Genomic DNA, 12,154 nt, shown 5'->3' on the forward strand with positions numbered 1-12,154 from the left:
GACCAGAACAAACACAGCACTATGTGATAACGACTAGTTCACAATATAGTCTTGTAGTTGACCACAGCTCTATCGATGGTCCTATGACAGATGTGAAGAACATTTTGTGGATTACCATGAGGCAGCGCTGCCTGTCGAGCTACTCACCAATGATTAACTTTGATGTTTCCTCCCCTAAATCCACTCTGATTAAATATTTGCTGGCTCATTTAATATGAATGCGAATTAAAGGTCAACCAGTGTGTTCATGTCAACTCCACCTAAGTAACTGCAGTGGTCTCTCGTCTGCTGCATTTCCTCCTCCTCCATCTGTTTACTAGAGTCACACCTGATTTTCATCTACTTTACCTACAAGTTCGCCTACAGGCTACCTGACTGTAAGATACGTAGTCACAGTAATTGTGCAGCTACACTTGTATCCAGACTTAAATATCTTAACAACTGTTAATGAATTATCATTAAAATAAAGACATTTATACACTGATAGTAATGGAGAAGGAGGGGTTTATGACCCATACTGCAGTTGAACATCAGGGGGCGATCAAGGTGCTTTGGCTTCACCTTTGGTGGGCCGTCGGTCTTTGGTCTCTATGCATTCTATGACTGATAATGGCTTTTCCTTGAGTACCACCATAATATTGTGTTATTTTAGTGCCATACCTTGACAACCTATCTTTACTAACTTTACAGATCTCTTCCCTTTTCATCAAGGGTCATCACCAAGTGAACATTTGAATTGACCTGACACTAGAGAACGAGTAGAAACTATCTCTTGCAACAAGTCAATATATCCACTTTCCTGTTATTGTCATTTGAACCTTCAAATTATCTATGAGTAGAGTTCAATTTCATTTTCGTAACTAGGAGGATTATGAATTATTGAGTACCAGTAATTAACCTGTGTGGCTCCATTACACATGTAAGAGCCAGAGTAGGTGTGGTATGTGCTGTATCTTTATTTCTCCATCAGTTCATCTTCATAAACCTCTTTACTAAGCTCTTAGAATATGAGCACCTTATTGTTTAGCTTTATCTTCCATCATATGACCTGTGCACTCAACTTTGCTTGTGACCTATAGGATCTATCTAGGATCATAGTGTTGACCAGCACGTTTACTGTTTCCCTCCAGTACATCAGGAGTAAGAGGCCTGCTGAAATGTGCAGTTTTATTTTTCTACTGAGACCTTGTGACCATATAGGACACCTAACCTAGATATGATTTCGTCTCGCTAAAGCAAATGACTTATTCATATTAAAACAAGACTAGCTTGTTGGAGAGTTATGTCATTCACCCTGAAATATGAATAATTTCTCTATCAAAAGGAAGAGAAAAAAAATACTGAGCCAGGGAGTTTCAATGTTGTTCCAACAGCTGTGAGGCTATAGAATTATTATACTGTGTTACTGAATTCTTATTATTCACTCTGTGTTAGAGGCTGTTCGTGGGAATGAGGAGCACTGAGATTCATTGGCATTTTAGATAGAGATGTTTCAAGTAACAGTCTGTGAAAAATATTGAGTGGAAAACGCTCAATGCCACGCTTGTGTGCATCCATGAAATCTAAAGCTTGAGCCTGCGGCTAAATTAACTCAGCTTGGCATAAAGAATGACAAGAAATATTCAGGTATGCTATGACAACAACCTATAAACACAACGGTTATTTTCATATTTTGGTATATTTTCTGTGCGTGTGGATTAAACAAGCAAGACAACTAGAAAGATGTAAAGATTGACGACATGACAGTGTCTCGATTGCCACCCGGTGGCCGGCCGCAGTACATGTCATAAATCCTGCCTCTTTCATGTTAGTAGATGGGACATGGACAAAACCAAAGAGTCAAGATACATTTTCTCAAAGATGGTTTCTATTATATGAAGTTTTTTTTTTAAATCACACAGACATGCTATTGCTCATCCCTCCAGTAAGTTTGGTTTTAAGTAGTTATGGTAAGATTATATGATTGTTAATACAAAAATAGGGTGAAACATCAAGATTCACCATTGGTTGAGTGTGTGTATCGATGGGACCCCTCTACCGTGGTTTCATCCCCCGATCACTATTATGTGCAGACTCTGGCTCCAAATGAGCAAGATGGCGTAGTTTGTGCATGGGATCATTTGAGCTTGATTTATGGATAGTAGTTGTTCATCGTTATAAACACTTTGTGCTATAGGCTAAACCATGGGTCGCCAACCCATCGATCTACCAGTGGATCTCGACAGTCTTCCCCGTCATTCTCCGTAACTCTCTGGACTCACAGTTTCCTGCATTTCCTTCTAGACAAGTCGGGTTATGCACTAAACTAAAATGTTAGGACTCTATGGTATGAAGCGCATCTTGGAATTAAAAAGTGATCTTGTGCTTTAAAAGGTTGGTGACCACTGGGCTAAACTAACAGGCTAAAATGCTGTCTGCATTTAAATTAATGTTTAATCACAAAGACATCAGTAATGTAAAAAGTCAGTGAACAAGATACCAGGGCAAAGTTTTGAGAAGTCAGACAGGATGAGGATTGTCTTTGTGCCCGGATGCTGTAGGTTGAAGCACATCAGCAGAACGTGATCCTTTTCACCTTGAGGGTCCCAGACTCCTCCCAGACAAGCTGAGGGAAAGGTAGAGGGGCGGAAAGCCAAGGGGGTCCATTGAGGTTTCAGGTGACAGGTATTCTGCAGATTTGTCCGGAGGCAGAGAGGAAGCCACAGGGGTGAGCGTCTCCTTGAATGTTCGGGAAAGTTCCCTGACCCTGAAGAGTGTTGCGTTACCTTCCAATTGTAGCCTCCTGGGCTGGTCCCAGAACAGAGAGTCCTTTGACGGAGGCTGCTGACAGTTTGCAAAGTCCAGATTCAGCCATTAAGAAAAAGTCCATAATCACAGTTAACACTTAAACATAAGTATAATGATTATTTTAATAATTATTAACTAATTTTTCTGTCACAGATATTTACTTGAACTATTATCCTTATATTATTCCCACACTCATTAGTTCCCAAAGACATCTGTGAAAATGCTGCAGAGAAGAACTTCTGTTTTTCTCCTCTTAGCTTCACCTGACTCATTACAGATAACTAGGAACCGTCTGACTGTTTGCTGAACAAAAATATGCTTTCCAGATACTTGATTGCTTTTAATCCAATTAATTGTTTTTCTTTTCTTATATCTCTGTATTTTTATTAATGTGCATTTGACAGAAGTCATGTAAATTAGGAAAATTCACATCAAAAAAACTATAAGAGAGTCTTACATTTTGGATCTGTTTAGATTTAGCAGGACGTCTGTGCTGTGACTTCATCCTGATGTTACTTGCTTGTGTTATTTCTCTTTTTCCACATGTGATAACATTTACTCAGATGTGTAACTTTTCTTTCTTTTGTGTGCGTGTCTTTACTCCAGATGGTGAGTCATGCCCTCTCTCCCGGACCGTCTGAGTGAATAGTCAGCTGCACAAAGGTGAAAGGATCTGAGCTCAGCTGGTAAATAAAGCTCTCTTCCCTCTGCTCAGCGTGGGAGAAAGTGCAGCAACGCTGCTGGTGTGGCATCTCTGTGGGCTGATAACCTGAGTGAGAGCCGTGTGGAGCGATCATCTTTCACTCTGAGACGCTCACCTTTCATGCTGTGGCCCTGGAGCCGGCTCTCCGGGCTGGACTGTCAGTGGGAACTCAGAAAGAGACTCTGATGTGGCCACGATCAGCAGGGCTGCACAGTGCACCAGTGTAAAGCTTCTTTCATGAGACCGGAGAGGCACACATGAGAGAATAGTCATGCTATTGTTTGGATGACCTTCGTACAGGATTGAGACACTCTTAATTTTAGTTCGTGCCCAGTGGGGCTGTTTGGTTGATTCTTCTGCTTTATGAGTTTTCATCACTGTGAGAGATTCTCTGAGAGGCAGGGGGAGAAAGCATGGCCAAGGCTCTGCTGAAAATACAGCGCTATTTCCGCAGGAAACCTGTTCGATTCTTCTCCCTCATCCTCCTCTATCTGACCGCCGGGAGTCTCGTCTTCCTGCACTCTGGCTTCGTCGGGGACAGCGGCCCTGGGGGCAGAGGGAGCCGGGACTCTGTGGTAGTTGCAGAAATGGGCAGCCGGACTTCATCATCAGATACTCGAGAACGCGGCATCATGGGTAGAGTGTTTAAGGAGACGCGCAAGTCTGGCCGGAGGTATGGCCCTCCGTGGATGAAGAAGAGGGGCCAGGAGAGAGAGGTCAGGGGGGGAGAATACACCAGCAACTGGAACCGTGCACTTAAAGGACGCAATGCCAAAGACATGGATGATGGAAGAGGTGGGTTGGAAAGTTATTACATATCATGCTGTCGCAGGGATAGTATTCTCTGTTTGGCAGTGTCACAAATTCAACATTGGAGCTCTGTTAGATCTTCTCACACATCTCAAAACTGATAATGATTTGGCTCATACTGGAGGTGGGTGAATTTTGCCCTGGGCTTCGCATACACAAAAGGCATTTTCGAAAAGTATCAGAAATCTATTGAAAATAAACAAAAGTACAAATTTTTTCACATCACCAAAAGGAAAGAAAAGCATTTAGTGGCAGAACGAGCGAGTTTCATCTGAGAGAATAATCCCAACGGAACCAACAATAGCAAAAATAATTTACATTAATGACAACTCACTGTGTGACACTAAGCTCCGGTGTGAATTATTATTGTGACAATCATTATAGACTAATAACGTCCAGTTGTGTTTTATTCTAGCTTCTTAATATTCAACAAATTATATGAATTTAAAACCTTTCACTGATACACTGGGAAACAAGCCGTCTGTGTCCCTCCACCACGCCGATATCAAAGTATTCTCTGATTACAAACGGCACCATTCTAATGAGCGAGAAGTTGTAATGGTTACATATGAAATCTTTAGAATGGAGCGAGATGATGATTATGACTAAGTCCTCTGACATTTCTCTGTGTAAATCCTTCCGCGATCTCATGCCCTTCAGTGGCCCTCACCTCACGTTCAGCCACATTAGAGCTGCGGCACAATCGCAGCATCTAAACAACAGCACGTCTGCAGGATTTACTGCTTTATCTGTCTTTGTAATAAACTGTTCAACACTTCAGCCCGTAAAGGTTTACACGTAAACTCTAGCATGTGACTTAAAATCCAGAGCATCCCCAAGCCATCACGACTAATGTGACTATGCCTGATCCATTGGGACCATCTCCGAGCTTCTACGACCTTCGGAAATGGTGAAACCACCAAATCTAAAAAAAAAAAGTACAAGATATTTTTGAATAACTTTTTTTCTGAAAGTCCTAGAGACTTGGGCATTTCATGCTTAATAAAGGGTAGCCTGCCACACAACCACACCGAATTTCAGCATGTTTCGAGCAAGCAGCGCAGAGTTATTCACCCTATGGTGAATATGGGTTAGGGTTGCCATTAGGGTTAGGGTTGCCATTAGGGTTAGGGTTTGGGATGAAAACCTATAGGAGTTCAAGATATTCTTCAATAACTTTTTTTCTGAAAGTCATAGAGACTTGGGCATTTCGTGGTTAATAAAGGGTAGCCTGCCTTGTGCCCACACCATTTCAGCACGTTACGAGCAAGCAGCGCGGAGTTATTCACCCTATGGTGAATATGGGTTAGGGTTGAAATTAGGGTTAGGGTTAGGGTTGTGATTAGGGTTATATATATAAAAATAAACAATCACTGATGCATTCACATTAACAGATTATTTGAGATTGACCTTTTACTACACACTCACACAAAGAAAGTAGAAGCATGGTGTGGCATGAAATGGAAATACTCAAAGTAGAAGAAACACATTTTTTGAAACTGAGCAAATAAACTTGGTTAGTTTTGCAGCACTCATCTTACATAAAATAATTCCTCCTGTCATGGGAATGTGGGAAAATGCGGTAGATATCACATTTAATCCACAATCAGACATAAATAAAACTTGACGTGTCTTCCAGAGGGAAATGGAAAAAGGTTTTCTTCTCTCAGACATGTGTTACACCTTCCTGCCTTGGATCTGCTTCATTCCATGTTTGCACATTTGAACAACAGTGAGTCAATCTATAAATGTGGAATACATATTTAGCTGTTTACTCTCTAGAATGTAGAAACAGTTATTCACCTATTACTCAATATTATCACTCAAAATTGAAGGTGGAGCTAAGATAACTGTATAATGTGCTGTAGGGACGTTTAACAATGCATTATGCAGTATAAGGTTTGGAAGAGGCCACTGAAAGAGCCTTGGCAGTGGTTTAAAAAGGGGGAGACGGGGTGGAAGCCAGGAGGGAAGGGGCACTGACTGTGGCCCCAGCTGCCGACCCACCAACCAGAGAGTGTTGTGGTTAAGGGTTGAAACACTTGTAGAAGGTTGGGCATCACCTGACAACCTCTTCTCCTGACCAAAACTTCAACTAACCTATAAACTATACATGTCTCCATCATGTCTTCCAACCTAAACATGTGTTTGTATGAAAAAAATCTGTATGTAAAAAGTAACTTAGCTTTTACTTCATTGTGCAGTTAGAGGCCAGTTCTTACTTCTATAAGAAACACGCTGCACTGGTAAAATGTTTCAGAAAGATCTCCACTGGTTTGAGAGATTCTGTTTATTCATCCATAACATCTGAAAATAGAGACTGAATATCCATTAATAATTGTGATTTTCACTATAGCTCCACTGTGATTATACGTGGGCTGCTGGTTCCCTGCAGCACAGACAGGAGAATCTGGACTGTACATTAATATGAGACGTGCTGTAAGTGTCACTGACTGCTGCTCGCTCTGTGTCGGTGCGATGAGTTTAACCCACGCTTCTCTGAAACAGACTTCCACCTCTCTGAGCTTGAAGAGAGTAAAACCTACAGAGAGAATAAATAAGCGGTTCTGTTACAGAGTGTTTTACAGAACCATGTTTTTCTAACCATGACAGTGCTGAGCTGTTGTTTTTTTGTCAATACAAGGCCATGAAAACAAACATGTTTACCATGTCTATCCAGGCTTAGGTTATCTGATCAAATGAAGGTCTCCTCCTCCTCCTCCTCCAGTTTCTGAAACGCTATAACCTCATAGGACTGCAGCTAAACGTGATGATGGAGTAATTAAGAGCTTCAAAGCATTCGTTAGCTGTTATACATCCAGAGCTGCTCATTACTCTGAAATCTTAGTCAGCCCAGAGCCAGCTAAAAGATTTTTTTCACCCCTTCTCCTCCTCCTCCTCCTCCTCTCTCAGTGAAAGTGCTCATTCTCTCTGGCTCTGAATTTCATTGGAGGGAATATTGCAGCATAAGATGAAAACATGGATCTGCACTGTGTGGTGCAAGCACTGAAGCACACTGTGCTTAAGGAGCAGACAGGAGAAAGAATATACCTGAAACCGTCTTGATTAGTGACGTTAGAGTTTTTGTAAATCATCAGGTAAAGGGAGGTGGTGGTAGACAGTTTGTTAATTTGGTTAAATTGCTAGATTTATAATTTACATCAGCTAATAAAAATATGGACAAATCAGTTGCATCTGTTGATTCATCCTTTAGCCTCACGTCGTGCTGAGCTGAGAATATTGTATCTGCAGCTTCATTTAAATCAGCATTTCCCTTCATCGTACAGCAGATTATTTTACATCTACAACAACAGTTAGGAGGCCGATTATAGCTGAGTCCCGCCGCTGAAACGCAGGCATACAATTAAAGTAATGCAGGGGACTAGTACTCCATGCCCCCCTCCCCCCACCATTTAGCTATTAACAGAGGCTCAGAGGGGTAATGGCAGCGCACAGATGGCGAGAGGTTTGTTTGTTAAAGGTACAGCATGAGCCCGGGCGACGCAGTTTAAACAGGGGAGCAGTGTTTTTAATGAGGAGCCGTGGAGGGGTTGCTGTATACTCCTCTGCAGAGGTTCACTGAAGCCCAACCCCCTTACACACTTGTGAAATATGCAGAGCGATGACTGCTACTAACTTACAGGCCACTAGAAGGGGTTGTGTGTCTGCATAAATAAATAAAAGCTCCTGCCCCAGTTTGCATTCCTCATGGGCTTTGTTACTACTCTGTGTATGAAGATACCACTGCCGATAGGATTCATTTTTCACACACTCACTTTTCTATGATAAGTCATTATTTTGACTGCAGCATTAACTCTACACACATATGTCTGTTATCAAGAGTTTCTCCCTGTTTACATGGCTGACGTATTTATCTCTATCTCTTTCAGCAAAGTACACCGGCTGCTACGTGGATGACACACAGAAACGAGCGCTGAGAGGAGTGTCCTTTTTTGACTACAAAAAAATGACTGTATTCCGTTGCCAGGACAACTGTGCGGAAAGGTACAATAGCAGCAAGACAACAAAAACCACTCCTCCACTAGACATTCTTCCTTTTTCATCTCTTTATGCTCACTGACAGGCTGAGGTTTAAAGTAGGGCCTGGAGAAAAGCTTGTATAGAAACTTGACAGTGATGACAAGGTTTCCTTCATTTGTAATGTTTTATTGAGCCAGAATGATATTACAGATTTAGTCAACAGTTAAAAACCAATGAAGTGTTGTCACGGATATTATTACTTCATATCCAGAAAATGAAATCAGAAAAAATATATAGACAAAGACGAGCTGCTCATAACCCCCCAATCCTGGTAACATATTTGATTAAACACATTCAGACACAAAATTGAAATCCCACAGTTTTAAAAGCTACACTCTCGTCTCAAGGCCACATTACATAATGAAACTGCATGAAAAACAGATACATAGGCTCCAGTTTCCCTCTGCTCCTCTCCATGTTTCCTCACATCCTGTCGTCTCCTCTCTGAGACCTCACCATCCTCCTCTCACCTCTCTTTCCTCCCTGTGGAAAACCAGTGATGGCTCTATCGAATGCATTGAATTACACACATCACTTATTCACAGAGCAAGGAACAGGAGCAGGGAGAGCTGCTTGTTTTCACCTCACTCCCCCTCCTCCTCCTCCTCTTGCCTCTCACAGCCTTCCAGTCGCCTCTGCCACCGCAGGTTTATAAAGATAGACAAACAAATGAGGGCAACCACACTGAGGTCTGGGTCTGATTGACAGACGTGGGGTCTAATTGCAACCAAAAAGCGTGGAGTCAAATCCTCCTTGAAGCAAAAGTAGGGAGGTCTTGCGTGATGGATTCTAAGTAAACCACACTCATTTATAATTGGGTTTACTTCAGAGCCACACAGCATGGGCTGCTCTCATTTCTATGACCAAAGAGAGAGATGTTATTTCAACATTTGTGTTTTCATATTTTCCTCCGGTGTAATGAATCATTTGTTCATTTTTATGCCACCGCGCTGGCAACAGTCAGTGGCAGAGGCATTATGTCTGCAGGTTGTCCATCCTATTCTTCTGAACACAAAATCTCAACAACGCCTCGAGGGAATTTCTTTAAATTTCATACAAACTTTGAGTTTGACTCAAGGATGAACTGATTCAATTCTGCTGGTTGAAGGTCAAAGGTCAAAATCAGTGTGAACTAACAAATCAAATTTTTTAACTTGTGGATGACACATATCAGAAATATCTTCAGGGCATTTCTTCACTTGTGGTTCAAATATTTACTTTGATTTGAGAATGAACTGATTAGATTTTGGTGGTCAAGGGTCAAACCACAGACAAACGTGTTATCTTAAAATCTGCTTAGGTTCAGGTGGTCTCAAGACTGCATTTATGTTATTTCTGCCAATTTGGACCAGTTGTCATTTCGACAACTTTAACTTCAAATTAATGAAATATTAGTGATCGAAGGCCAAACGTCATGGTGATGTCATATGAGTCTGAGAACAATTATCTCAAAAGAAACTGGAGCCTCGGCATCACACAACCAAAGGGTGGTAATTTTAGTTTTTGATTACAACGTATCCAGGTGCTGAGAACGATAAAGTGTAGTGATCTGTGAAGGACTAAGAAACATAATGAAGGCAGATATAAAAAAAATCATTCGAACCCCCTAATGATTCCTTTTTTTCCCTCTCTTTCCTCCAGAGGTTACATGTACGCAGGCCTGGAGTTTGGAGCTGAGTGCTACTGTGGTCACAAGATCCAGGCGCCCAACGCTTCAGAGAGCGAATGCAACATGGAGTGTAAAGGAGAGAAGAGCAACCTGTGCGGCGGAGCCAACAGACTGTCCATCTATAGGCTGGAGCTGAGCCAGGAGTCAGCTCGCCGCTGTGAGTGTGACACGAAACACTCCCCCCAGGGTCATCAAGTAAACACAAGAGAGATAGTGGCACGTTTGAAATGTGAAGAATTAATTCAATTAAGTTAAAATTAAAAATAAAATAAAGAATTCACAAATTTTTCCATTTGATTTGTAAAAACATTTGAATTTACGTAAATGTAGAAAGAACTGAGTATTCTGGGTAACTGACAGTACACAGTAAGGGACATAGTCGGGCTGCTTTGAGGGAAAAGATTGGATTTATTTTTGGGTTAATGCCACAGTTGATTTCCAGCTGTTCTCTAGTGTTTACCTCTGTCCCCAAAGAGCTGTTCCATCGATGAAACCTGACCAGCAATCGCCTGCATTCTGGGCACTCTCTGCCTGTCAACAGGAAGTGAAGTGAATAGAGGAAGGGCCGATTATCAGAAGTGAAAAAGATGTGTGTGTGTGTGAGAAGAGATAGTTAAAAGCTGTCAGATTCTAGAAAGTCCCGTTCAAAAGTTGATGAAACTTCACCTTTTCTTTCTTCCTTTTTCTCCTCAGCCGTTCAGTTCTATAGAAATAATCTGACATGAAAAAAATCGAGAGTTAGTTTGTCTCTCTGGTAAATATATGTTTTCACTCCAGTCTCTTTGTTTGTTTTCAAACAAGATTATGCAAAAACTAACTAATGGATTATCAATACATTTGGTAGAGGGATGTGGTATGAGTCAGGGTAGAAGCCTTTTGCAAAAAAGTGGATCCAAGAATTATTTAAAACTTTAACTATGTGCACATGGTGTTTCTTGGTTGTTCTTTACATTCTCCTTGTTTTCTCATGGATCTTGATGGAAATTAGGCATTTTAAGGGGATTAATATTTAAGCTGTGTGCAGTTTAGTTAGATCTAGTGAATTTGAATGTGGTTTCATAAGGGGACTGTTGGGCCTTGTATTCTTCTTGCTGAGTGCAATTCTGATTCTTAGACATAGTCTGTTGATATGAAAGGTTGAAGTTAGTTAATACATCTCTTGTGACTATTTAAGTGCACTAGAACCACGATGGTTACTTCTTATTATGCCATGTCAGTTCAATGCTGTTTGTTTATTATTATTTTCATTTCTCCTTTTTTTCTGGTTTGGCATCAGTGAGACTGCTGAGTCCACTCTTCGTGTTTGTGTCTTCACCTCTGAGCCTGATGTTTGTCATGTGAGACCCGCTCAGAAACTCAGAGAGGAAATGTGGCAAATGTGTTAAGGTGGCTGTTTTGTGGGTTTTGCCTCACTCACGTTCACACTCACGTGATGGAGTGTTTTCAGTCCAAATCAACTGTTGTCAGTGGAGCACACAGAGAGAATTTAAGTTTTATTTTAAAAGCCACATGAGGGTGAAGAGGAGAAACAGAAAGAAGATGAACTGAAGATGATCTGCAGGCAAATAAAGAAAACATGGTCATGGCCTTAAAAAAGTCAGAGAAAGAACAAACATAAATAAAACATTGGACACACACATCCCTAATGTGCAATGAGTTTAAAAGTGTGTAAAGTGTGTAAAGCCTCACACTGATGGTTAATATGATCAGACAGCAGTCTTGTTGACTCGCTGGTATAGGCAGTCTGAAACTAAATAGAAAGGAAGACGCATAGCTCCATTTGCATATTTTATTCAGCCATGTTTGAGCAAAGCCAGCTGTCTCCATCGTGGCATCTGTCACAGTAAAAAGCTCTCAGTGTCTGCATTCCTTCCTCTGTTATTATTAACAGTCCATTGACAGCGAGACAGCTTCTTCTACAGCACGTCTGACACCATGACAGCCCAACGTTAATGTGAAATGGATGTTGAGATTTTTCAGACATTTAGAAACGAAGTTCTGAACCGTTAAGACGTGACACGCCGTGAGAAACACCTCCAACCGTGAATCAAAAGCACTTTGCCTCTCTGGTCCCTTTTGTTGGATTCATTATGTTAAGAAGCCTGGAGACTGAACACTAATTATTGTCCAGCAGTTCTGTAATT

The 12,154-nt window shown here is 41.3% G+C and overlaps 1 protein-coding gene across 1 annotated transcript in view; it reads left to right on the forward strand.

Moving 5' to 3' along the window:
• Positions 1 to 12,154, forward strand: part of wscd2 (WSC domain containing 2) — a 35,336-nt gene that overhangs the window by 16,970 nt on the left and 6,212 nt on the right. Inside the window, exons 2-4 of the mRNA XM_020100819.2 lie at positions 3,394 to 4,285; positions 8,191 to 8,305; positions 9,983 to 10,167. Of these exons, the coding sequence (XP_019956378.2) occupies positions 3,904 to 4,285; positions 8,191 to 8,305; positions 9,983 to 10,167 (682 nt within the window). The 5' untranslated portion in view covers positions 3,394 to 3,903. The remainder of the gene's footprint in view (positions 1 to 3,393; positions 4,286 to 8,190; positions 8,306 to 9,982; positions 10,168 to 12,154) is intronic.

Source organism: Paralichthys olivaceus, chromosome 4 (genome assembly GCF_024713975.1).
Source record: "Paralichthys olivaceus isolate ysfri-2021 chromosome 4, ASM2471397v2, whole genome shotgun sequence".
NCBI classification, from domain to species: Eukaryota; Metazoa; Chordata; class Actinopteri; order Pleuronectiformes; family Paralichthyidae; genus Paralichthys; species Paralichthys olivaceus.